This window comes from Quercus lobata, chromosome 7 (assembly GCF_001633185.2).
Source record: "Quercus lobata isolate SW786 chromosome 7, ValleyOak3.0 Primary Assembly, whole genome shotgun sequence".
NCBI classification, from domain to species: domain Eukaryota; kingdom Viridiplantae; phylum Streptophyta; class Magnoliopsida; order Fagales; family Fagaceae; genus Quercus; species Quercus lobata.
The window spans coordinates 22,298,988-22,326,021 of record NC_044910.1 but is presented as its reverse complement, the minus strand read 5'-3'; the positions used below and the strand labels follow the sequence as shown (position 1 = coordinate 22,326,021).

Below are 27,034 nucleotides of genomic sequence, written 5' to 3'. Positions count from 1 at the left end.
ATACTTATTAAGATAACTAGTTCAAAAATCATAAGGTCCGTAACAATAGTAAGTATCAACGAGGGCAACTGACATGTAATCAAAAGAAAAGAGGAAGAAAAGAATTTCATATATGTGTTCAACAGGTTCAACTACAAGCAAATTATAAAAGTTTCAAGATAAAAGGGAAACTAGTCAATCATTAAACTAAAAACAGATACGGAGGCTGGCTGGGGTTTCTACTTCTTCAATTTTGTGTCGGCCACATCCTGGGAAGGCAGAACAGGACTAGCTTCGACGCCCTGGAGGACAGTCCCTTCTGGGGAAGGCTGAGCAAGATCGGTGTCGATACTCTTGGGGACCTCAGCGAGGGGAATTGCCTGCAAGGGCTAGGCAAGGATGGCTGGCTCGTCGGCATCAGGGATCTGAGCGCTGACCATAGGCTCGGCATCCTCTTTGGGCACCTCGGGATCCATACTTTCAAGTGCTTCTATCACATCATGAAGCTTTCCCCCTTTAAGCGACTCACGAGGAGGGACGCTGATCTGTGCAGCTTCTGACTGAGTAACCCCTGCCTCGTGTTGATCGCTCATAGCCTCGGAGCTGGCAGAGGCGGCCTCACGGATGGCTGGTGGGTAAAATATGCTCTCCGCTTTCCATAAATCAGACGAAGCATCCACCCCAGCTCGCTTTAAGGCCTCTTCCCAAACCTGGGAGCAGTATAGCCTGCACACTCCGGGAATTTGGGCTTTAAGGGAGGCTTGGGTTTCAACAACCCCCATATTGTAACCCTCATCCTCAGCCTTGTCCCTAGCAGCTTCGGCCTCGTTTCTGGCAAACTCAGCCTCCTGCTTGGCCCTCACGGCTTCGTCCCGGGCATACTCCGCCACACCTTTAGCATTCTCTGCCGAGATCAATCTTTTCTTCAAATCACTGATCTGCTCCTTGACTATTTGCAACTGATCCTCAGCTTCTAGTAGACGTTTTGTCTGTTCCTCGGCCTGTTTTTGGGTGCCATCTAAACCCGCCGAAACGCTATCCCTTTCTCAGATAGCCTTCTTTAAAGCCTTCTTAGCCTTTGCAAGGTCGTCCTTGGAAGCTTTGAGAGTCCGCGCGGCGTCTATGCGTTTGCAGCGTTCATTCTCGGGGGCCTTACTCTACTTGTTAACTTCCTCCTCCATCCTATAGGTGGCCTGGAGAGCTTGTCAAGTGAGATAAATACATCGTGAGTTACAGACCGGGAGCAAGAGTTAATAAAGTTTTAGGTTTCAAGAGCCTTACCATGCCCAAGTACCTCTTCGTACTGAGGAAAACCTCCTGCATCCTCATTTTCTTCAACTCATCCACGTCGGTGGGAAGTAGCATGGTTCTCCCTAATGCGTCGGCCACATAACCGTCCTCGCCATCTCCAAGATCCCTCATGGACGCGGTTTCTAGTAGTGGCCCCCCGTGGAGCATTGGGGCGGGAAGCTAGGCGCTTGGCAAGGATTGGGCTTCGATCCCCTTCCTCTTGCTTTGGGCGGATTGGACTTCGGTCTCTTTACCCTTGCTTTGGTGCCCAATCTTTAATTGTTTCACACACGGGGCTTCATTCCTCTCCTTATAAGATTGTGATTTTCCCCCGTTCATAGGCTCCTTACCCTTGGGACTCCTCTTTCTCTTTGAGTCGGTAGGCTCCGGCTGAGGAGGCAGAGCTGTTTGAGGAAGAGTAGGAAGTTTGGGGCGGGGAGATTGTGGCTGCGACTTGGTGGAGGATGACCTGGTCTGGATGGTCTGGGGCTGAGGTGGTGGAGATGGAACACTGGACTGCGATGTTCCTTGCGCACCCTTCCCTAGTTGACCCTCGAGGAGGTCAAGTAAGCTGGTCGGGGGCTTTCTCTTAAGTCCCATCTCGGTTCAGGAGGATGTACCTACTGACAATAGCTCCGCTTCGGACAAGTCTGGGTCCCCTAGATCGCCAGAAGGATCCTCGGATGGGTCGGCTTGATCAAATGCCCCAAAACCCTCCTCGGACGGATCCAGATTATCTTCGTCCTCCGCTGCGCGATGAAGCGACGAAGAGCCCACAAATGGGATGCCCACTGGGACAGGAGATCCTTTGGAGATCAAAAACCCTTGTTCAACTATGGTAATTTTTGGAGCCGAGGACAGATAGCGCTAATCACGTGCTTTGGGTTGGCGAACGACTTCTGAAGGGGAGCGTACCCTAAGATTTTGTGAGCGGCTCTGACTTGACCATCATTGTCATTTACAAAAACTGCCGCCTGAAGAACAGTCTCCAAATCCACCCGGTTAACTAGGTGAAAGTGCCAATGAAAGGCGTTGGGATCTGCAAGAAAAAGACATGCGCATGGTTAGTAACCGAACCACGTCAAATTAAAATGGTGCAAAGGATCAGCACCCTTCCACTCTCTATATCCCACCTGGTTCTCCCTCCACCATTGGGCATGGAACGCCGTCGTGCCATTCCCCATATAGAATAAGAAAGTCTTTGTTCAACCCCTTGCTGGAGTTGGGGAGGCACTGAATTAGCCGAACCCTTTCGTCTCTGGTCTTCATATAATAGATTTTGCCCTTTAATTTTTGGAGATTGTAGCACCAATTCACGTCATGATGGGTTAGTCTTAGCCCCATTTTCTCATTTAGGGCATCCACACAACCCAGAATCCTAAACATATTGACAGCGCATTGGGTGGGAGTTAACCGGAAATGCCTAAGGTAATTCTTCATTACTGGCCCCATGGGGATTCTCATACCCCCCTCTACGAAGGCGATAACAGGAATTACCACCTCGCCCGTATTTCTCAGAATATGCCACTCCCCCATCTTACAGTGCCTCAAACTCACGTTGGTGGGAATTCTATAATCGGCGATGAACTTTTCCATCACCTCTTCAGTCTCAACCAATTTCCTCAGTCTCATTTTAACCATCTCTAAGAACTACTAAACAGCCTTAACCAACTACGGGAGAAGGAGAGGGACAAGAGAAAAATAAATCCAGAAAGGAAAAAGTACTAGTTAATGGAGGCAGAGAACTTACAGAAAAGAGGAAAGGTGCCTCGGACAGGCTTTTTGATGCTGGAGATAGACTTGAGTTTGGACGAAAATTCAGTTGAACCCAAGGTATATGCGCTAGAACTCTTAAGTGCAAAACTGAAGAGAAAAATCAGTTCCAAAAATCATTTATGCCTCCTATCGAAAGTAACTGCACGAATTTTCCCGCCCATAAAGGCAAGGAAATCTCCACCGTTAGATCTCCATCATGCCGTTGAACGTGGGAAGCACAGAGCCGCCTGCATTTAATAAGGACACGTTTCACCTTCCAAAGGCTCTAAGAACGTGTCTCGGGTAGGCGAAAAGTCTCGAGAACCGATAGGTGACAAGGATTAACAAGCATTGACAGACGTCTGATGTCATCAAAACCCTCCTATCCGTCCGAGGAGCCGGATAGCAGGATTTTAAGGGGCTATTGTGGGGCCAGAGAACTTACGACCCGGCTCGCTTTCCACTAGGGCCCAGGGCCCGTGCCGAGGAGGGTAGTTGCCGAGGACAAGTAGGAAAAGACCAAATAGCCTAGAGACGCAGCTGAGGATGGCCCTGTCTTCGGCATCCCAAGACTTCGAAGGGAAGAGTGACATATCGTCAAAGGCAGTCTCCAAAAGGCCCCCAGGAGAAAAGGCGAGTAGAATGGGATTCACGTGGGGGTACGGTGTGGAGGTGGTTCAAGGTAAATATGTCCCCTCCGCATTGAATGCGTCCACAAACGTCCTAACCATGTTAATGAGAAAAAACGCATGAACAGTGTAGTTTCGGTTATTGCAACTAACAAAAAGCAAGGGGAGGCAGCTGATGGGATAGATACTTGAATGGGCACCTGCCTGATCAACAGGTGGAGGGCCAGGATCAGCCAAGAAAGGCTATATAATGTGAAGACTGATGTGCCAAAAAAGGTTGGGGGGGAAAAAAGGTCAAGAACAAGAGCCTCCTAGACCGCTTCAAGGAGAAAGACTCCTCAAGCGAACACGGTTTAATTCTATATGAACACCACGACTAACCACCGTCTGGTGACCAAGGCCTATCCTTTAAAACCCACGCTCTACAAATGATATTGTTTGGGCCTTTTTACGTGCGAACCCAATATCATTTTGGGTCGTTACAAATTGAGTCCTTACATATATATATATATATATATATATATATATTGGGGTTTGCATTACTTTTATGGTGTTCATGATTAACTTTGCAAATTTGGAGATAAATTATCAACGTTTGAGTTTGAGTTTGAGTTTAAATTAAACTTATTAAAGAGATAGAGTTTCACTTTTTGTTAAATTTGGACTTATTTAAACACGTTTATTTAAATAAAATGATAATTTTTTTTTATAAATATTGTGTTGACGTAGAAAATTGTGAGAGCTTCAGAGACTTCAGATTAAACAAAAATAATTCTATTTTAAAAAAATGATAATAATGACATTGAGTTTAAATTGGACTTGTTAGAGAGATAGAGTTTCACTCCTTGTCAAGTTTGGATTAAACAAAAATAATTTTGTTTAAATAAAATGATAATTTTATTTAAATATTGTGTTGACATGAAAAATTGTGAGAATTTCAAAGGTTTCGGTTTTATATATATACTAGTATTATACATTGCACGGCTTAATAAAAAAATTATATATAATTTTTTTTAAATATATATTTTTTGATAATATAAGTAAATTTAATAACAAATAAAATAGTAAAAATATTTTAAAAATTATGGCTAGTTTTAAATTTCAAAAAGCTCTTAGTAGTAAAATTGTAAGTTTTATATTATGGCAAGTTTTATATATGGCACTTAAAAATCTTTCCATTATTCTTGCTAACGTGAAGAGTAGTAAAAGTGCTAACCATATATAAACTTCTTGCATATATAACCAAAAACAAATTCCATAAATTACAAAAATATAACAAATTCCATTAATCACAAAAATATAAGTATATAGAGTTTCTAAACTAGAGTAATGCTATGTATACAAACTATTTTACAACATTTTTACAAACTGCTGATGTAACTTTAGTATTTTTCAAATAGTTATTGTAAGTAAAAATGTGATGTTAGTGATGGGCTCATATTAGAACCGTAAGAATTTGCTATATCAGTGGTTTGTAAAAATGTTGTAAAATAGTTTGTATCTATAGCATTACTCTTCTAAATTGCAATGTAAATATAAAAGTTTACCTATAAGTTATTTTAATGTTACCATAAGCGAGGAAATAATCAGCATAATCAATTAAGAACACCAAATCAAAGATGAATTGCATTGTCTAAAATTTTTTATAAAAAAATCATAGAATTTAAAATATAATTGAACTACGTTAGTATCTAGACCTTCTAGGGTACCACACTCAAATATTGTATTGCAATGTAAATGTAAAAGTTTAAATATGTAAATACATACTCGCAAAGTTGTAGGTAGAGGAAGAGAAGAATAGAGGTTGTAGGCAGAAGAATAGAGAAAAAGAATTGTATTGTAGGTATTCATTATGAATTATTTGAGATATATATACAGTTCACATTAAAGAAGTCAATATGAATAAAAAGTCTAATATTAGTCTATTGTTAATTGAATAGAATTTTATAAAAGACATTTTTCAAGTGGATCGCGTTGCTGTTAGGTTGCTGTTTTCCTTTTACATGTAGTATTATATGTTTTTTTTTTATTTGCTATTTTTTTTTTACTACGTGTAGTAACATAATTATAGGAGAAGAAGATAAGAAAAAAAATTATACCTTTTTTTATATAAAAATCTAAACGTGTAGTTGTGTACTTCTCAAAAAAAGTAAATCGTATTAAAAATTTGTTAGATCGATTTTTAATATATAAGAATATATATACTAATATATTAATCATTAATTATCATTCTATTATAATTATAAAAAAATAAAAAAAAAAAAACGTGTACTACTTCCTCTCTTTACGTGAGTTTTTTTTTTTTTTTTTTTTTTTTTTTTTTTTGTTGTTATTGAACATTAGGGTTTAAGATTTTTTTGTTGCTTTTTTTTTAATTAATATTTTTTTTCAACTTATATATATTATAATAAGAAAATGATTAGATGAAGAATTTGGATAATAATCAAATTATGATTTTTATCAACTTAGAAATTATAGGAAAAGAAAAATTATATATAGTTTTATTAAATCTAATAAAATTTCTGCAATTATAACTATTTTTTAAATAATCTAAATCTAAAACTTGCAAGATTAACGTGTAAGATTTTTTTTGTTGCTATTTTTTTTAATTATAATTTTTTTCAGCTTATATATTATAATTAGAAAATGATTAAATGAAGAATTTGGATTGTAATCAAACTAAGATTTTTATCATCTTAGAAATTATAGGAGAAAAAAAATTATATATTTCTTTTAAATCTAAAAATCTTTAAAAAAAAAAAAATCTACAATTTGGTGAAGCCACTTGGCACTACTACGACTTTTAAACTCAACTTTTATTATATAATAATAATACTAGCCACATCACACGCGCAAAGTGCTCGTGCAATGAGGTTTTTTTTTTTTTTTTTTTTGTGTTTACTGAAAACTTTTGGCTTATTGGTCCTATTTTATTGCAAAAACAAAAATTATCTATATTTTTTATATTTAATTTTTATTTTGAGAATTTAATTTAGAAGTAAATAAAGTAATTTGAAAATCAATAGAAGAATGACCTTATTTTTTAGGCAATATTTTAATGGAAATTAGAATTATATTTTCATCAGATTGTCCTTTAGTTGTCTCTATATAAACATAGGAGTGTATGAATAATTTTAAACAAAAAAAAGTAAGGAATCCAAACAGAGAACCCTTTAAATAGTAATATAGATGATATAGATTACAGTATTTTTCATTTAATTTAATTTTTTATATTTTATGAAAGTGTTCTGCATGAGAGATGTTTGTCTCTGTCATGAGGTAGAGTTAGTAAAGTTTCTAAAATAGAGATTGTATCCCATAAAAAAAGAAAAAAAAGAAAAATAGAGATTGTAAACCCCAGTCAGTTGAATTGAGCAATGAGTTTAATAAACCAAAATCCATGAGAGCGGGGAAGAGAGGCAAAACCCGTTAGCTTTAAAAACCCACACACACACACAGTGACACAGACCCATTCCATTTCGTCATTTCGAATTGAACAACAACATCATGTCGATGGACCTCTTCTTTTGGATCATCGCTTTTCTCATAAACTTAGCTCTCATGGCTTCAACCTTTTATCAGGTTCTATTTTCTCTCTTAATTTTAAACCCCCATAATTCCTTTTCTTCTAAACCCCTATTTTCTTGTTCGGCCTTTCGCGATCTGTTATGGAAAATTTTTCTTAAATGCTGCTTCTGTATTTGTTTAATTTATTAAGTTTCGTTTACTTAATTAAATAAATGTACGTTAATAAACACGATTTAGAGATTTAGAGATATAGTTTTCTTTTTTCACTTTCTCAGCAACCAAACAATAATGGCGCATTGAATTGATGCCGGTTTTGGTGATTTCTTTAACCATTTGTGTTCAATTATACCTAGATTGCATCCACGCACACACGCTCTTGAACATGTGTTATTATTAATATTTTTATATTGATTTTATCGCATTTGCTCGAAAAGTGCCATTTTGATTTCTTTTTCATCAAGAAATTTGTAACTGTTATTGCTTTTACTATAACTGTTTTTAGTTTATCTAACTGTAGTTTATACCTGATTAAGTTGACAAAACGACCTTGATCTCTTGCCTTAGTCCTTATAGTTATAAATTAATGAAACATTCATCAAATACGTAATGCATATTCATTGATCATGTTTTTGGCTCTAGAATTTGGTGTGGCTCCGTATATGCTATGGACTGTTCAAAACATGTCGAGGAAGAACTGTATTTCGTGCTGTAAGGAATATAGAGGACATTTTTAGTTGTTTTTTATGCGATACTTTTTAAGCAAGCATTTTCATTTCAAGAAAAGCATGATGATGTGGCCAAGTGTGCCTTGATGACGTGCTCGAATCAAGGTATTCCACAAGGGCAAGGCGTGTGAATGAGTAAGTTAGTTATGATTGATTTAGACATGTGGGATAAGTGCTGTATTAGCTTAGCTTTTGATTATTTTAGCATGTGAAAAATTTGTTTACTCGTGTGCTTAGGAATTAGTTAGTTGTTATGATGATGTCACATTCTCTGAATAATATTTTGGTAGATTTTTTTTTGGTTGATGCTAAAATTGGATATTCCTGATATCTCTGAATAATATTTTGGTAGATTGTGATCTTGACGGACTTGGAAGCTGACTACATAAACATTTACGACTCAGCAACTAGCATTAATCGCATCGTTCTCCCTGAGTTCATTGTCCAAGGAGTATTCTGCGCCAGCTTCCTTTTGACATGGCATTGGTTCATGTTTCTGATAACAGTTCCTGTTACTTGCTATCATGTGATGCTGTAAGTATAATTTGTGAACAATATTTTAAGTACCATGTTATACTGTACGATGCATTTAATGCAGTTGGTGTTCGTTCTTCACTTATTTCTCTGCAAAAAGATCAACTTTAATATTAATTGAGCCAAAGGTTATAACACATGGCACTAGCAGGCTTGGTTTAGGTTAAGACAATGAGAAGGAAGTCTGTAGTTAATTTTGACATAATGAAGTAGTAACTCACCATAGACCTGTTGTCTGAGGAGCCTGGTACCATGTAAGGAGATAAGATAGTAAAAGCAAGTCATGGATTTTAAAAGGAGTTTGCATAAAGTAAATATCAAAACTTAGTTTTCACTAAGATCCTTGCAACATTTTGCCTTTGAGAATGTACTTGAAATGCATTGACCAACTTCTCTTTAGATGGAATAAATGAAGGCTTTACAACTGTTATTTAGATTCAACTTAGAATTTCTGATGTAAGTATTGCATTTACCAATTTATGTAATTGATGGAAACGATTAATGGATGGGGACTTTCTGCACTTTTGTTGTTTTAGTTGGCTTGTTAGCTTTGGTGTTTTCTTTATATTGGTCTAATCTGTTTTTCTATTTTGAATGAAAGATCAGAACAATTATACTCTTGTAGCCTGAATCCTCACCCCCACCTTTTTCTCTTTTGCCACATCAGTCTATCCTCATCCAAGATCAGGAAATTTTGGTTGAAGCAGGGACTTCTATTTTTCAAAAACAATAAATAATAAAAAATACATAGTTCTTTGTTTGTTGATATTGGGATATACCAAAATTGTAGAGAATTCCATGATATGGCTATCTGGATATTTTGTGTTCTTCTGGTCACCCATATTAGTTTAACCTGATGGCATTTTTGAGCTTTTGAGATTGTTGAACCACTGTTTGCATGCATGTTGAGTTGTTTTCAAACATAGCTATATGATAACTACCATAAAAAACTAAGGCCTGCAGAAATTTGAATCCTGTTAAGTTATTAATGATTAAACGTTTTTTGTATTAGTGAAGAAAAACTTATCACTTTCTGATTTTTGAAAAATTCCTGTTTCATTTCTTTCTGATGTTTTGAAAAGTTAACTTCATTGATTGATTCAGGGCATTTGTTCCATGAGAAGAATTACATTTTACTATTCTAAGATAAATTGAGGGATTTCATAATTACTGCTATTTTTAGATTGGTTTGATATTATTGTTAAGAAATTATTTTATTGAAGTGATTGGAAATTAGAAAACCAATTGATTAGATCGAACACTTTTAGTTGTAAATTGTGACAAAAGGCATTGCAAATTATTTTATTTTTTATTTTTAAGTGCTGTTGACCATAGGAACTATGATGCCATTGGAAAATGGTGCACTAGTCTAAAAAAGATTTTGATGAATAAACCATTGGTTTGTACTGTAATGTCATTACCAGAATTAAAATGCAACGGTTCTGGTTTCCCCAAGAAAAAATTGGTCAAGAGAAAACTAAAAAATGTGGGAGCCAATAGCTTTAGCTCAAATAGCACCATATAGATATAGTTGTGGTTTCAAGAGAACTGGGAGTTTGTGCAACTTGTCAATAAAAAGGGAAAAAGAGAAGTGAAGATATTCAATGGTTTTTCTGGAACCACTATAAAACTGCTGATGGTTGGACACACACACATGTTTATCTATATAGTTAAATTTAACTGGAATTGTCATAACCAGTCTAGTGCAATGATTCAGGTTTTTGAAACGGCAGCATCTTTTTGATGTCACTGAGGCGTTCAGATTTCTTAATGCTGAGAAGAAGTTTCGGTTAATCAAGCTTGGTTTCTACTTAGTGATTTTTGCCATAATCACTGGCAGGTGTGTTTTGTGCTTAGTACATAAAATATCTCTAGCAACTTATTAAGCTTTGAAGGGGTGATTGCCTTCTTCCTCTTAAGTGTGATTGTGTAAGGAACCTAGATGTAATTGCTTGGGATTTATCATTCTTTGTTTCGTCTTTAACTCTTTTTTTAACACCAAACAATCACCAAATTCCTTCAAGATCCTATCTTTTAAATCACCTAACCCTAATTAGACACTCAGGTATCAAACCTCATTCAAGAATGGCGTGTTCAAATTCTGATCGATTTTATGCGAGAAAGGGGGACCACCCTCTAAGCCTAAGTATTCCTCAATATCTACATGGGGTATATATATATATATGGTTATATGAATTATGCGTGTAAAATATTTCTAATATTTTCTTTAGTCATTTAAAATTCTAATGTTGCATTTTGGTGAAAATTATATTTAAGAAATCAATAATTTTTTTAAATTTAAAAATGTCTATTTTTTTTCAAATCATTTCAATTATATTAAGATCATTCCTATCATATTCTTGTTACATATGAAATTTGTATAATTAAAAGGTGTAAAAAAATAACTATCAAAAAAAGTTCCCAAAACTGACAAGAAAAAAAAATTAAGCCTTAGGGGAAAAATGGTACTTGTATCCATCCCTAATCCCTGGCCATGTTCATCTCAAAGTAACGCCCATCTTTGGGTGAATGGAGGTTGGCAGGCCTAGGTTAATAATAGTAGCCCACCCTCCTTTCCATCCACCCCTTTTACCACTCTTCCAAATGGTGGAGAAAGACTAATCTCTTCTTCTCTCTTTCTCCTCCCTCTTCCATCCTCTCTCATTTTCACCTTACCAAACAAACCTTAGGATCATGGATAATAATTAATAAAGTTATGGCATATTAAAAATTTTAAAGATTGTCAATGAGCTTTATCCCGAATGTTGCCTCCTTCCCTTGTAAGAGTAAGGCCATCAGGATGCATGTATTACTTACATTCAAAAAGAAATCAAGATCAAAGTTACTCCCCTTATTTTATTTACATTTTCCTTCATCTTACACCTTTTTCCAATGTTATATCACTTAACAATATATTATTGGATTATTATTTTAAAAATCTTTCGTTGGATTACATGTTCTCTTTGTTATTAACACATATCAAATTTATTATTAATTGGATGTTATTTACTATTTAATCCATAATGTTTATGTATATAATTTTAGAACTTGAAATTTTAACATTGTTTAGATGAGATAACTATTGATCTTTGATCATCTTGCTATTTTACAAGCATGAAGTGTATAAGGAGACTATCATAGAATGGTGGATTTGTGAAAAAACACCTCTGTTATAATGTTATTGAATGGTAACATTGACAACACACAAATACATTTGAAAACCTCACTTATTTGCTTCATCTCAGTTTGGCAAAACCTGACACTCACCACTTCCAATTAGTAGCAGGGAATAAGTCTGATTAAACATGAGGGTTACCTAGTAATCCATCAGCTTCAGTTTTAAACTAGAAATCGTAGGCACTTCAAAAGGGTTGAAATATCCTTGTATACCACCAGTTTACTATGTCACTGGTGGGCACAGAATGCTACCAAGTTTGGGGCCATGTTAAGTTTGAATAATGGACTGCTTTTCATTTCTTTATCATCTGTAATTTCTCATTTACGAAATAAATTAGACAGTTATGGTACTTTTGGGCTCTTGAATATTCCACGATTCTCTCTCTCTCTCTCTCTCTCTCTCTCTCTCTCTCATAGTTAATTTTAATCTGCAGGCTTGCATTATCTGTTTTCGAGTTTTTAAGTGATGCGGATGATGCCACGCATTTGTTTTGAATGTGCACTGCTGCAGCAGTATGTTGGCAACTCATTGTAAGTTTGGCTTATAAATTTGGTCTATTTGAAAGGATGAAATTTAGCTCACTTGTTTAGATGTTTAGGAATCACTAGTTAGGATTAATACAATCAATCCCTCCTGACATTGGGTAACCCTTTTTTGATATCATGAGTGCTCCTTTTAATTTTTATTTGGGGAATACTTGTAGACCAATATTTATCGTATTTCTGGAAGTAAGGAGATTTTACCGTGCAGGAAGAGATTCTCAAAGGCATTTCCATGTGACATCCATCATCAGGTGTATTTAGCTAATCACTCTTTATTAGATGTGTGTTTTTTCTATAAGTTGCCCCTCATACTTGATTGAATAACTTTAAAAGGATGTCTTATTTATCTGATAGGCGATAGCACATCTGGTCCCTGGACAGGAAATTGAAACTCTAGTATTCATTCATCTCTTGCTTCTCTCACTGCAAGTAACCACCAAGTGGGAAAGTAGTCCATGTAACCTAATATTAAGCATATGGTAAAGCCAAAAATGAACATAACCAGAGCATCAATATTGACATGTAAGTTATTGCAGCCTTATGAAAGGAGAGTACTCTTTCCTGAAAGCTGGCCATTCCCAGGCTCGCTCAACTTGGTGCTTGCATTTAGTAAAGCTTTTTTAGCCCATTGCAAACTATCAAACCTCATGAAGCCCAAGATATGGGTTTATTTGGGTTGGGCAGAGATGTCTGATTTGGTGCCAGAAATGGAGTTGTGATGGGCTTGATTAGTTCCTAGATTTGTGATGGGCTTTTCTGACGAGTTACCAAATCTACTAGACTAGTTCAATGACTTTTTAGTTTAGGTACGAAATAAACATGGACCCGCCTTATCTCACACCTAAAGTGTCCTCTACCCGACAGTCTGCCAGGCCCGACATACTATAGGCAGTTTCACAACAACGTTCCCTTATTTGTACAATCAAAAGATGCTTATAATTATAATGTTGGTCCCACTTGAAAGTTTGGAAACCCATGGGCCCCTCACTCTATTAGTGGCACTGGTCCCCACTCTGATTAGAAATTTATAACCACTGATAGTTTACCCCAACGCAATTGCAATTGGGCCCGGGGGTACATGCAGGGATGTTGGGTCGTTTTCGGGCCCAGCGCTCGACTGCAGTTGTCATCTGTTTGACAATGGGACCCACCATCATCAGGGTCTGCTTTCCTTTGTGCTACAGCCTAGTGGGGGCCTCATTCTGAGACGGGTGGTCACTGTCAAGTGGCCCTATTAAGTTCGACAAGATCTGGCCGTCTGATGCGCCAGCTTTTGCCTGAGTAATTAAATCAAAGGGCTTTTTGGGAAAATAACGAATAATAATGTGTGGGGCCGAGCCCTCCCAACCTTTTTATTTTTAGCTAGGCCTTTAAAGATTAAACTAGTTCTGACTTCTGAGAACAGGGTTTGCCCACGCACTCCCCTGTTATGGTATGTGGATAAGTAGATAACTCGTGCCTTTTCTTTATAGCTCTTTCCTATGGTTCTTAAAATATGACTATAGAGAGGAAAATATTTCCAAATGTTCACAATCATTTTTCAGATGAATTATTCTCATAATTATGGAAGAGAAAAAAATGTGTACATATTCTTTCCTTGGGGATAAATTGTAAGCCCCACTCTTCATCCCAAATTTGCATTTGCATTGATATTCAAATTGCTGTTATAGCTTCGGCCAAAGAAATGAAAACCATTCTCATAGGCAATTTTTTGCATCAAAAAAAAAAAAAAAATACAACTTTCGTAAACGATTTTCATTTTTTAATTGGAACAGATTTTAAGAAATTTTTTTAATATTCTTCTATTTAGGGGTTTTGTATGCATTTTTCTTACAAGTGAATGAAATGATTCCTACTCGTTAATTCATCTAAATTAAGTTTTTTACTCTTTCCTTTAAAACATAAATAAAATAAAATGAGAGTAATGGTAACAAGATATATTTATTCTTTTTCCTTTCTTTTATTTATAAACTTCTAAACACATTAAGAAAGAATACATTATTCCTTTTTATTTCATTATTTTATTTTATTTTTATAAGTTATAAATTCCATTTAATTTCATTATATTGCCTTATGAACTCAGAACTCTTAGTTTAAGGAAGGACACAGGTCTTCAATGCACTAGAGTTGACACAATACAGACATGTCTGATTTTTACTACATGTTCGCATTGTGTCAACTCCAGCGCACTGAAGCTAACCCTTACCTTTTAAGAAAATAATATGGATGATGCCATTTGGAGGAAATTGAACATGTAACCATTACATTTCCCTCAAAGCCCTATTTTTGTGAAATTGGCTCGTTTGGTAACACAGGTTTTTAGTTTTTAAACAACATTACACGTATTTTCATACACTTTATCATCCACACGTATTTCTAAAAAAATTAAAAACTGTTATTTAAACACACGTACCAAACGGGTCATTTTATGCTCATTTAAAAATAAATAAATAAACTCTTTAACTTTTTAGGGAAAAAAAAAAGTAAAATTGTAATACTGCTATAATAAAAAATTGTGTTAAATACTTCCAAACAATAATTTTCTTATAAACATGCAAACAATGTATAAACAAACCTGTTAATAATTTTCATTCTTTTATTTTAATTCCTTTTTTCATTCTTTTATGAACTCTAAAACACAAGATATTAATTTTCTTATAAACATTCAAACAAGATATTGGTTTATTTAAGAACTTTCAAGCACATCCTAAGGTAAACACTTAAAATATAAAACGAAAGCCGTTAGATAAAAGGGATGGGTGGGGTAAAGGAGTGGAAAGGAAAAAAAAATAAATCTAGGGATAAAATTTTGCTGCAACTTTTTTGACAACTTGTTGAGGTGGTTAATTGTAAATGGTGAATAATCACTTTTATATGAGGTAATCACCTCTCTTTTTTTCTTTTTTCTTTTTTTTTTTTTCTTTTTTTTTTTAACCACTTCTACAAGTTGTGAAAAAATTGTGGGGGGAAAAATGTGTCCTTAGAGGTTTAACAATCTTATCAATGAGGAATGTCATAATATGAATAAAAGTATATATTATGGAGTAATGGGTCCTTAAAAGAAAAATCTTATTGGTCTACGTATCAAAATAAAAGTAAGACCCCATCAAAAATGAAAGTAAGACAGTTGGTCTACGTATCAAAATAAAAGTAAGACCCCATCAAAAATACAAGTAAGACAGTAAGTAAATTTATTAATCTATAATATATGTGTTTTAAAAATAGTTGTAGTTTTTTTATTTTATAATTCAACGTCTTTTTATTAAGTATTATAATTAACATTAACATTAACATCTTAAGTGTAAATAGTTGCAATTATAATTCAACGTATCTTCAGTAATATTTTTGTTACAAGACACTTAGTATTAAATACAAAATATCCCAGTATAAAAAAACAAAAAAAAAAAAAAGAAATTCAAAATATCAATTTTTCAAAATAACTTTGTTTTTTTTTTTTTTTTTTGGCAGTGTACAATAGTAATTCTATTTCTGAATGAAATAAGTCTAGCATCACAAATCTTTTCACAATTCTGCCACAATTTTGCTATATGGCGACTTATGAGTGGTGAAAATAAGATTGTGGATCCATATGGGTCCATGATTTCACCATTCACGAGTCATAACGTTGCTTTCTCCCATGTTTTGTCTTAATAAATAAATATAAACTGCCAGTTGAATTGTATTTACTATTTGAGTCTATTTCTTTCTTTCGCTTTTTACTTGAGACTAGTTAGGGTGGCACACTACCTCTTGAGTGATAAAAGTAAGATAAAATTTCTATTTGAAGAAGTATGAAACTATATACATAAAAAATGTATGTCATACAAAGTTAATCTCATTCGTATAAGAATTTTTATCTCACACAAAGTTATGGTAGTTATTTAACATATGAATATCTATTTTACTATAATAGTTTCATAGTACTTATTTGCTAAAGACAATATTCATTTACTAAAAACTTCTAAAAATGTTTACGAATGTTATCATTTTTCAACAATAAGCAACTAATTTTTGTTAAGACATGTCACAGTATTTAAATTTTTGTAATGAATGATATCATATGCTACAATTGAAACTCTTCATCAAATTTCTTCAACCATACACAATGAAAATTTTGTCGTACATACTTTCTTCTATATCATTCTGCATGAGTCTAGGAGCAATGTTTAGTTTACTTAGTTTTTAATGACACCCATTTTAGGTAAGAAAATAATTTTTTTTTTTAAAAAAAGATAACAAAAGACATGTGTTATCAAATTTTCCATTAGATAAATTATGAGTTACAAATATTTAAACCTAAAAAATCAATGATCTACGTAATAAATAAAACACATTATACCACCATCTAAAACTCAAAGCACGTGAATAAAATTTTTGAGATGTTAAAATTTAGTGGGGGTATTTTAGACATTATACAATATAATATTTTAAAAATCATAAACTTTCATTAAGGATTAACTAAAGAGAATAACAATATGACATATTTGCTATTTTCAAAAACATTAAGAGAAAATTTGCTTGATTTTTAAATTTAAGGAGGTATTGTGAACCATCCTAAACATAAAGGATGAAAAATGTTTTGATCCTAAGTTTTCTATTTTTTGTGTGTGTAAAACTACTTGCTTTTATTTAAAATGATGCGTAAAGATAAAATACAATAAAAAAAATACAAAAAGTCAACCTAATAAAACTGTATATGAAACAATGAATTTTGGCTCAATAGAATGGTACAACATTTTAAAAAAATATCTTTATAATTTTGTTATATTTTATTTTGACTTGTAAAAAATTGATATTTTCATGAAGATGTCTTAAAATTTTGATACTTTAGTAATTGTGAATATATTATAACGACAAAAAGATGTCTTAATATTTTCACAAGAAAAATATTATGTCTACAACCTTTTCACAACAAATCATAAATAGTTGGTTCTTACGAGTTGTTATTAGTGGGTAAAAAAGTAATTTCATTAGTAAGTTTAAATTAGAATCAATAACAATTTACCACCTATGATTTGTTATGAAAGTGTTGTGAAAAATATTGTGGATGTAGCACTTCTTTTTTCACAATACCTTTATTTTTAGTTGTGACTAGTTCCAGTATGATATTTTATTTTGATATATAAGGAAGTAATACTTCAACAATTGTGAAAATGTTGTGACAATTTGTTGTGTTAACTAACAAATCTATATAAAATAAAAAATAAAAAAAGAGTTGGCCAGACAATATTACCAAAAAGAAAAAGAAGGCCAGTGAACAGTGCAAATTGAATTAACCAAAAATAAATAAATGTTGCTACTACTATACCTTTACACATTCACACTTTTATTATGAAAGTGTTGTAAAAAATATTGTAGATGTAGTACTTCTTTTTTTGTTTATAGTTGTGGTTAGTTTTAGTATGATATTTTATTTTGACCTTTTAAGAATTAACACTTCAACAATTATAAAAATATTGTGATAGTTTATTGTATTAACTAACAGCTCTATATAATAATAATAATAATAAATAAAAAAAGGAATTACCCGAAGAAAAAAAAGAGAAAAAAAAAAACAACCAAACAGTTCAAAATGTTGAACAAACCAAATTACTATAGCTTTTTACTGTAGTTTTAGCGCATTCGTGCTTTTTATATATAGATTTGTTGAATACACCTTAATCATATTTAACGTTTGTCATTAAACTCAATTAATTCTTCATCCCATAAAAATAAATAAATAAATAAAATAAAATAAAATAAAGGTTTGTCATTAAAGACAAAGTCCAATTGGTTTTGTTTTCACTTATTATTATTTTGACAATTTGGGTAGGACAGACAGACAGTAACCAGAAGAAGGCCCCACTAGAAATGGACACTTGTCCCCACGAGAAGGTTGTGAAATGCCTCTGTTGCTGTCACTGGTGCAGGAGCAAGGTGACTGCAACCGTGAAGTGATATGGTGCTAATGGGTTAACGGGCATGATCACATGGATCGAACACAGGCGAAGGCCCACTGAAGTGGACATTCTCTATCCTTCATCATGGCTTTTTAATGTGTAGATTCTCAGAAAATCTTCTGTTTTGTGGTCCGGCGCCTCCGAATCTATACTTTTTGCAAGTGGCTCAACCTTTTTGACCATATAGAGCATATATATATATTATATATATATATATATATATATTACATGGACGAAATTTCGCTACAAATTAGGTTGTAGTTAATGATTACAACTCTTACTAAAAATATTAAAAAATAAATACACATTTTGAATATCTAACTTTTTGATTATATGTTATTTACTTTTTTAACACGCATGTCAATCGGATGTTATTTATTATTTGATCCATAACAATATTTTTAATGTATAATTTTAAATTACAAAAACTTAAAATTTAAACATTTGGTTGATGACATAACTATTAATTTTTTTATCTTTAAGAAATTCTGTAAGCATGAAGAATATAAGAAGAAAATTTAATCTAATGATGGATTTATCAAAATTCACATCTAATAGAAAGATACTGAATAGAGTTTTAACCATTAGCTACAACTAAAATTATAGCAAAAGTTTGTCCTAATTACATTTACTTCTTAAATCATACTAAAAGTCATAGATTAGCCACTATTCATAGTGTTTCTTGTACGGGGTATGGCCTCGGGCCCAATGGGCCTTGGCTAGAACATTTTCAAGAATCAGAGCTGGGCCTAAACCTCATAGTGAGTCCATATTCATCTTGAGTGCGTGATTGATAAGCCCATATCCGGCCATTCATTGTCTGTTCGAGATTGCGTATGCTCGGAACAACGAACCTCCCTTGTGGCTCAGTATTGCCTTAGGGAGTATTGCTACCAGGTAATCATTTGGAGGCAGAAATTAGTTCTAAAGCCACTACCACCATTTCCAACGAGAAAGATTCTATGTCAGGAATAATCATATCGGACCCCACCCACATAAGTGAGATCAAAATGTAATCATGAAACCCCCACAAACCTTAAGCTATAAATAGAATAATTGTGTAAGGAAAGGGGGTTGGAAAAAAATTGGAGAGAGAGAGAGAGAGAGCAAGGATAGCCAGGGGGAAAGAGCAACATAGAGTGGGGGTGTCACTCAAGAAGGGAAAATAGAGAATTTGTGGGGGACAAAGGATGCCACCTGGTCACTCCGCCAGAAACAACCCTTAGTAGGAAACATTAAGCCCACTAATACAAGTAAATTGTGAGCCCATTATAAGTCTAGCCCATCAAGTGGAGTTTGGGTACGCACAATTGGCACCATCTGTGGGAATCTCCTACGTAGCTGTGGTTCTGCCAAGACTCGCGTGGGGAAAATGTCTGAAGGTCAATCAAGGAGTTATACTGAAAGTGGTTCTGGGAGGTCTTCTTGGGGATCCACTTAGCGGGAGGGAAGGCAGAAGAGGCGTGAAGATAGGGAGCATGAGTAGGAGGAGGAGCAGTCCAGCCTTGGAGAAGGGTCGTTTCAAACACATTGGACAATGTCAAGCTCATCGGGGCGTGAGTGTTTTGACAGGAGGGACGAGGAACTTGAACGTTTGCGTAGGTTGGTAAGGGATTTGGAGTTGGAAGCAAGAGGTAGGTGTCAGAGAAGGGATCGTGAGGAGCGTGAAGAGGGGTCAACTAGTGTGGGGGGTCGCTATAAAGAGGGGTCCCATTGACCCAGTTCCCACTAACACCGAGATCGGTCATGGGAGTACACAGATTAGGACTCAATTTCCCCAGAAGAGCGATGACCTCGGAATGCCACTATAGATGCTATAAGCCGAGCATTACGTAGAGTTGCTTGATCGCCGTTCTCGGGGGACATTGAACGGGCTCCTATGTTGAGTAGATTTACGCGGCCTCCATTTAACTCTTATGATGGGAAAACGGATCCGATGGAGCATGTAAGCTATTATATCCAGATGATGTCTTTGCACACTCATAACGATGTGCTCATGTGTAAAGTATTTCCTTCGAGTCTCAAGCCCACCGCTTTGAGATGGTTCAATGGATTGAGGAAAGACTCAATTCATAGTTTTGCCGAGCTGATACAAAACTTAGGTGTCTAGTTTATGACCTGCAAATGGGTGCCACAACTAGTGGACGTGCTGCTATGTATGAAAATGGGAGCTGGGGAAACCCTTCGCAGCTACACTAGTTGGTACTGGGAGCTGTACAACGAGATCAATGGGGGCAATGAAAAGTTCGCAACAAGTACTTTCCAATTGGGATTGCTTGAGGACTCCAAATTGCGAGACACGTTGACAAGGAGGTCTCCCGAGGATATGAGGCAGTTGATGAGGCGTATCGAAGAGTATAAAAGATTGGAGGATGACCGGTAGCAGAACAAAGACAAGGCTCCGATCACAAGTCAGCCTTGGCAAGGGAGTCTTCAGTCAAGGCCCCGGAAGGATTTTAAAATTCAGGAACCGGGCACATAGGTAGGGGAAGTGAACGTGACATTCAAGGAGCCAATGTACAGGATCGTGGATCAAATCAAGAACGAGCCATACTTTCAATAGCCGAACAAGATGGGGGGTGACTCGTCGAGGAGAAATCAGAACCTGTACTGTACTTACCATAGAGATAAAGGGCATACCATTAAACAATGCAAGGTGCTAAAAGATCATTTAGAGCAGCTAGTAAAGGCGGGGTATTTGAAAGAGTTTGTGGTGGACCCTAGAAATCAAGAGGCCAGGCAGGTTACTTAACTTTGGGGTAATGCTCTCCCACCCCCAGTGGGAGTGATAGAGGTCATTCTCGTAATGGTTCTGGTAAAAGGTTGCCTGGGCAAACAATCCCCCGAGAAAAAGTTAAAGTACACTCAGGAGCCCATTGCCTTCAATGACGACAATCTAGAAGGAACGATTCAGCCGCACGATGATACTTTGGTGGTCACAACCTAGATAAATGGTTTTATAGTGAAGAGGGTACAGATAGATCAGGGGAGTGGTGCTGAAGTGGTGTACCCCGATCTATTCAAGGGGCTCAACCTGAAGAATGGGGATCTCTCTAAGTACAACACGCCCCAAGCAGGGTTTGATGGCCAAATGGTGGTCCTAGAAGGACAGATTTCGCTTTCCATAAATATGGAAGATAAGGAAGTAATAATGACATTTATAGTGGCCGCTTCATTTTCTCCATATATGGCGACCTTTGGAAGGGCCTGGATTCATGCAAGGGAGGCAATCCTATCCACCCTACATGTGAAGGTTAAATTCCGAATCGAGTAAGGTATTGCTATAGTAAGGGGAAACCAGTAAGTGATCAGGCAGTGTTTGGCGGCCGCTGTTAACTGGGAGATCAAACAAATGGAACCAACTGAATAGGTACCCTTATAGCAATTACAGGAACCCTAAGAGGGTAAGGGGGCTAGTTGTGCCGAGGACTTAATAAGATTAAGGATACTGCTAGACAATGATAGGAGTTTCCAAATTGGAGCAAGTATGAAGGATGAAGATAGGGTGGAGATGCTGCTATTTCTTATACGGAACATGGACGTATTTGCATGGAGCCTGTATGAGGTGCTTGGGGTAGACCTTGAGTTCATAGTTCACAATCTTAATATGGACCCATTGTTCCCTCCTAAGAAGCAGAAGCCAAGGAGATCGGCTAAGGAGCACGTTAAAGCCATCAGGCAAGAGGTCAAGAGGTTAAAGGAGGTAGGGGCAATAAAGGAGGTTTTCTTTCTGATGTGGCTTGCGAATACTGTGGTGGTAAAGAAGAAGAATGGCAAATAAAGGGTTTGTGTTGATTTTACTAATTTAAACTGAGCATACCCAAAAGACCCATTCCTCATGCTAAAGATCGATCAATTGGTGAATGCCACGTATAGGCATTCAAGGATGAGCTTTCTAGACGCTTTCCAAGGTTATCATCAAATTGCCCTAGCCGCCGATGATCAAGAGAAGATAGCATTCATCTCCCCTGATGCTAATTACTATTATATCGTAATACCGTTTGGGCTAAATAATGTTGGAGCTACTTATCAACGGATGATAATGAGAATGTTCAGAGATAAGATTGGGTGTACGGTGGAGGTGCACATTGACGATATGGTGTTTAAAAGCAAACGGGAGGTGCAACATATTGAAGATCTTAAAGAGGTGTTCAAAGTGCTCCGGCGACATAAGTTGCACCTCAATGCTGACAACTGTATTTTCGGAGTGGGGGCTGGCAAGTTCCTAAGGTATATGATCACTAACCGAGGAATAGAAGTCAACCCCGATTAGATTGAAGCTGTAGAGTGCCTTAAGTCGCCTAGCAATCCAAAGCAGGTTCAAGTGCTGATCGGAATGCTAATTGCCCTCAACCGGTTTATTTCCAAGTTTGCTAATCGAAGCCATCCATTTTACCAACTTTTAAAAAAGTGGAAGGGATTCCAGTGGAACGAAGAGTGTGAGAAAGCCTTTTAGGATTTGAAGGAATATTTGGTATGGCACTTATGTTGACAGCCCCAGAACCTGGAGAGGATTTATTCTTGTATTTCTCGGTGTTTGAGCATGCCATAAGTGCCGTGCTGCTAAGGGATCAAGGAGTGCAACAGCCAATCTATTATGTCAGCAAAATCTTAGTTGATGCCGAGACAAGGTACTTGCCTCTGGACAAGTTGGTATTAGCACTAGTACATGCTACACGGAAACTACCTCATTATTTCCAAGCTCATACCGTCTATGTATTAACCGAATATCCTTTGTAGTCGTTGTTGAAGAGATCCAACTTCACGGGCAGAATAGCTAAGTGGGGAACTCGACCAGGCTCTTTTCACATTAGGTACAGACTTAGAAGTTCGGTGAAGGGTCAGGTTCTCACCGATTTTATGGAAAAATTTTCCCAGAGGAGGGAGATGGAGGTGGTTTGCCATATGGAGGTTCACCCATGGAAGGTATTTGTGGACGGCGCATCTAGCGTAATGGGGGCTGGGGCTGGAATTGTCATCATTACCCCGAAAGGGATAAGATTGGAACATTCTTTTAGGTTGGGTTTTAGGGCTTCCAACAACGAAGCCGAGTATGAAGCCTTGCTTGCCGGACTAAGGGCTATTCTAGATATGGGTGCTCGGGAAGTTGAGGTTTATTCGGATTCTCAGTTGGAGATTAATCAGGTGCAAGGCAGTTTTGAAGATAGGGATCCCCGAATGATGGAGTACATGTGGTTGGTAAGGCAGGTTATGAACTAGTTTTTGAAGGCAAAGGTGGTTCAAATGGCCAGGGGGCAGAATCTACATGCAGACTCTTTAGCCACTTTAACGTCATCACTGACCGAGGAGGTACCTCGGTTAATCAAAGTGGAGCTGGTGGCAGAACCAAGTATTAACGCAAGGGTAGGTGTTTCAGTGGTAGCAATATCTGAGCCGTGCAAGATGGACCCAATCATTGACTTTTTGGTCGAGGATTGAGTGCCAGATGATGAAAAAGAAGCAGGCAAGGTGCGCAAGGTAGCTGCTCGGTATTGGTTGTCAACAGACCATAAGCTGTACTGGAGGTCTTTTAGGGGGGCGTATCTTCTATGCTTATGCCCCGATAAAGTTAATGAGCTCTTAACTGAACTCCATAAGGGGGTGTGCGGCAGTCATGTTGAGGGACGCTCATTGGCACACCGAGCAATGACCTAGGGATTTTGGTGGCCATAGATGTAGAAGGATACTGCCGAATACGTGTGGAAGTACGAATAGTGTCAAAAGCACGCCCCATTGATCCATCAACCAGTAGGAAGTCTAAATCCCGTCAATAGCCCATGGCCTTTTGTGCAGTGGGGGCTGGACACTGTCGGTCCATTCCCTCGAGCTACGGCCAATCGCAGGTTGTTCTAGTGGTCGTGGACTACTTCATTAAGTGGGTGGAGGCTGAGGCATTGGCTAATATTCGGGACATAGATGTTAAGAAGTTTGTGTGAAGAAATATAGTAACAAGATTTAGAGTACCGGAGTCCCTGGTATCTGACAACAGGTTGTAGTTTGATAGTAAAGTCTTTCACAAGTTTTGTAGCAATCTTGGTATCAAGAATAGGTATTTACCCTAGCATATCCGCAAAGTAATGGCCAAGCTGAAGCCACCAACAAAGCGATTGTAAACGAATTAAAGAAAAGATTGGAGGGTGCCAAAGGTAGGTGGGCTGAGGAGCTGCCCAACGTTTTGTGGGCATACTATACAATCCCCAGAAGGTATATGGGAGAAACTCCATTTTCTCTAACATACGGAGTGGAAGCAGTCATATTGATCGAGGTGAACCTATGCAGTGCTCGGGTTACAAGATTTGTCCCTACAAAGAATGGTGAAGCAACTAGACCTGATAGAGGAATGCTGAGAATCAGCGACCATACGGCTAGCTAAGTATCAATCGAAGCTTGCCCGGTGGTACAACAGGGATGTGAAGAGGAAGGAATTTAGTGCTGGGGACTTGGTGCTACGAAAAGTAGTAGGAAACACGAGGGACACCAGCGTAGGAAAGTTAGCCTCAACCTGAGAGGGGCCGTATAGAATTATTGCCATTATTGGAGTAAGAGCTTACTATCTAGAGGATTTGGATGCAAGACCACTTCCTCAGCCATGGAATGTACATAATTTGAAAAAGTTTTACCACTGACCATTGGAATGTAGTAACTCGGGTTGAATGCAATGTAATATATGAACAATGTAACTGCATGCATGTGTATCCACATTCTCGGCATCGACATTATTAGTTTGTTGATTAGTCTCTATTATACCTAAGGACAAAATTATGTCCCCGATTCGATCCTTGTCATCAAGCAGGTGGAAACCTAATCTCTATTTTCGCTAAGGACATAAGTCTGTCCCCGGTTCGATCCTTATCACCAGGCAGGTGGAAACCTAGCCTCTATTTTACCTAAGGATAGAAGTCTGTCCCCGATTTGATCCTTATCAACGGGCAGGTGGAGACCTAGCCTCTATTCTACCTAAGGACAGAAGCCTATCCCCGATTCAATCCTTATCATCGGACAGGTGGAAACCTAGTCTATTTTTTTTCTAAGTATATAAACCTGTTCCGGTATGGCCCTCAAGACTGGACAGGTGGAAACCTAGTCCTGGCCTTTATTTAATCTAAAAGCAGAAGCCTTTTAACCTTGATTGCCAGTCAAAATAGCATCCTAATCCGGTTAAGCAAAGAAAAACGTAGCCAAAGTAGTTCAACTCCAAATATATTAATAAAAACTGTTCATCAAGGCAAACATCAATAAATTGTCCATAGATTTAAAACAAAGTGTTTTGTCACCACATCCTAGTGACCATAGGCAAATAAATCAAAACGAATATAAAAACTAAATAAGCTAGGCATAATATAAAAAAAGGCAAATGTTCTGTCACCACATCTCAGTGACCAAAGGTAAATCAAACAAAATGAATATAAAAACAAACAAAGGGATAAGTAAAATCTTTTAAACGGCAGGATCATCAAGTTGGCGGGGAGTAGTGTCAGCGCCTTACTCGACTTAGGCATCTTTGGTGGGTTGAGAGGCAAGATCTGGAGTGGAGGACTAGGCGTTGTGTGGCTGGGCATCAGGGTTGTTGGTAATCTCGAGATCAACTAACTCCCTGTGAGAGTCAATTGCCTCCACCAGCGCCCTCATGCTTGAGGTGTCTCCTTCCTCGGCATCTGCAGGATTTTGGACTGGAGGGGAAGGAGGCTCGGGGTAAGGTATTTGCTCGGGGTTTCTCAATGGTGAATCATCTGGCACCCCCATTGCTTGTAAAGCAGCCACCCACCCTTCACCAAACCCATGGCTCCATAATTGGTAAATGATGGGCTCCACAGAATTTTCGACGTCCATGAAGCCTGCATTGTACCATTTGTCCTCAGCTGCTGCAAGAGCTACCTTTAGCTTCGCTATCTCGGTGGCCTACACTAGACTTAGGCTCTCCATCTCGGCCAACTTAAGCTCCATTTCCCCCAGTTTTTCACCTGTCTCTGCTAGGCTCTACTCGACCAATGCCTGGGCCTTTTTAGCTTCCTTCACCCTTTTTTCAACATCCTCGGCCGCCTTACCTTTGTCCTTTGCCGTGGCCACTGAAACGTCTTTCAAAGCTCGCTTTCGGTCAACGTCCTTGAAGGCCTCTTTTAGTCGGTCCTCGAGCATGTAAGCCAGTTGTGTTACCTTCAATCACAATGTTAGCAAATGTGAGAGAAGAGTATAAACGTTTACCCATGGAACAAAAGAAAACTAAAATGCATTACTGCCATAGTATGCCACCGAAGCCGAGAGGATAAGGATTCATCTACCTCACCCGAGAAGCAGTGCACGTCTTCCAGAAGCTGCAAGCCTTGGCCTAGGCTTCACGCGACCTGGGCACCCTCACCTTGAACCTAGGTTCTCACACTAGAGGTCACAGGGAGGGACTCATTCCCGAGCTTACAAATGGTCTACCATCCCACTACAGGGTGTGTGGAGGAAGACGCCACGTTGGATCCAAGCTGCCAGGTAGAGCGAGTTCTGCCAACGAGCTTTCGAATAACCACACCACCCATCGCGGTGACTTGGGGAGTCCTCATGAGGGCTTCTTCTTGTACTCGGGGAGGGTCTGCAATGTGCTGCCTTTTCTAGGTTTGGGTGGTTGGAGGATGTTGATCTCTGCTCAAGGCCTGCTGCTATTAGGCTAATAAGCTTGCATTGGGGATGATACTTTCCATCGTCATTGTCCTTCGGGTCACCATATTGCCCTCATCCTAATCGGCTTCTACTTCAGAAGAATTTATAGACTTGACCTCCGCTTGTTCGGTAGGTTGAACCATAGCACTGGCCTCCTCAACGGGTCAATGAACCGCACAGCCTTAGAAAACAGTGTTGGCAGATGCATCTCTCACGGGAACTAGTGACTCCGCTCTCGTCAGCCGGGGGCTGAGATCCCGAGCTTCGCCTATGATTAGATCAGGAGGGA

The 27,034-nt window shown here is 37.4% G+C and overlaps 2 protein-coding genes across 4 annotated transcripts; one reads left to right on the top strand and one right to left on the bottom strand.

Annotated features, from left to right (window-relative positions):
- Nucleotides 1–368: 368 nt before the first annotated feature.
- LOC115951753 lies at nt 369–1,869 on the bottom strand. Its single transcript, XM_031068902.1, has 3 exons — nt 1,620–1,869; nt 690–997; nt 369–626 (listed from the first exon to the last, which is right to left on the bottom strand). Exons 1-3 carry the CDS (start codon nt 1,867–1,869, stop codon nt 369–371), a joined length of 816 nt encoding a protein of 271 aa, XP_030924762.1.
- Nucleotides 1,870–6,923: 5,054 nt separating this feature from the next.
- On the top strand, nt 6,924–12,727 carry LOC115953515 (protein cornichon homolog 1-like). 3 transcript variants are annotated; one of them, XM_031071225.1, is made up of 5 exons: nt 6,924–7,235; nt 8,259–8,440; nt 10,158–10,280; nt 12,052–12,148; nt 12,369–12,727. In XM_031071225.1, the coding sequence occupies exons 1-4, from the start codon at nt 7,161–7,163 to the stop codon at nt 12,110–12,112; spliced, it is 441 nt and encodes a 146-aa protein (XP_030927085.1). In that variant the 5' UTR covers nt 6,924–7,160; the 3' UTR covers nt 12,113–12,148; nt 12,369–12,727. The 3 variants fall into 3 exon arrangements, with proteins under 3 accessions (XP_030927085.1, XP_030927086.1, XP_030927087.1); XM_031071226.1 differs by having other exon boundaries at nt 12,322–12,727; XM_031071227.1 differs by lacking the exon at nt 12,369–12,727 and having other exon boundaries at nt 6,925–7,235; nt 12,052–12,303.
- The last annotated feature ends 14,307 nt before the right edge of the window (nt 12,728–27,034 follow it).

What these genes read in the sequence shown, in the direction of transcription:
- LOC115951753 (XM_031068902.1), bottom strand. Translation starts at nt 1,869, where the DNA reads ATGGGACTTAAGAGAAAGCCCCCGACCAGCTTACTTGACCTCCTCGAG. An exon ending in GAGAAAGAGGAGTCCCAAGG is followed by an intron (nt 998 to 1,619) that starts GTAAGGAGCCTA and finishes CGGCGGGTTTAG; the next exon opens with ATGGCACCCAAAAACAGGCC. An exon ending in GCAGGCTATACTGCTCCCAG is followed by an intron (nt 627 to 689) that starts GTTTGGGAAGAG and finishes TGGAAAGCGGAG; the next exon opens with AGCATATTTTACCCACCAGC.
- LOC115953515 (XM_031071225.1), top strand. Translation starts at nt 7,161, where the DNA reads ATGTCGATGGACCTCTTCTTTTGGATCATCGCTTTTCTCATAAACTTA. An exon ending in ACTTGCTATCATGTGATGCT is followed by an intron (nt 8,441 to 10,157) that starts GTAAGTATAATT and finishes GCAATGATTCAG; the next exon opens with GTTTTTGAAACGGCAGCATC. An exon ending in TTTGCCATAATCACTGGCAG is followed by an intron (nt 10,281 to 12,051) that starts GTGTGTTTTGTG and finishes TTTAATCTGCAG; the next exon opens with GCTTGCATTATCTGTTTTCG.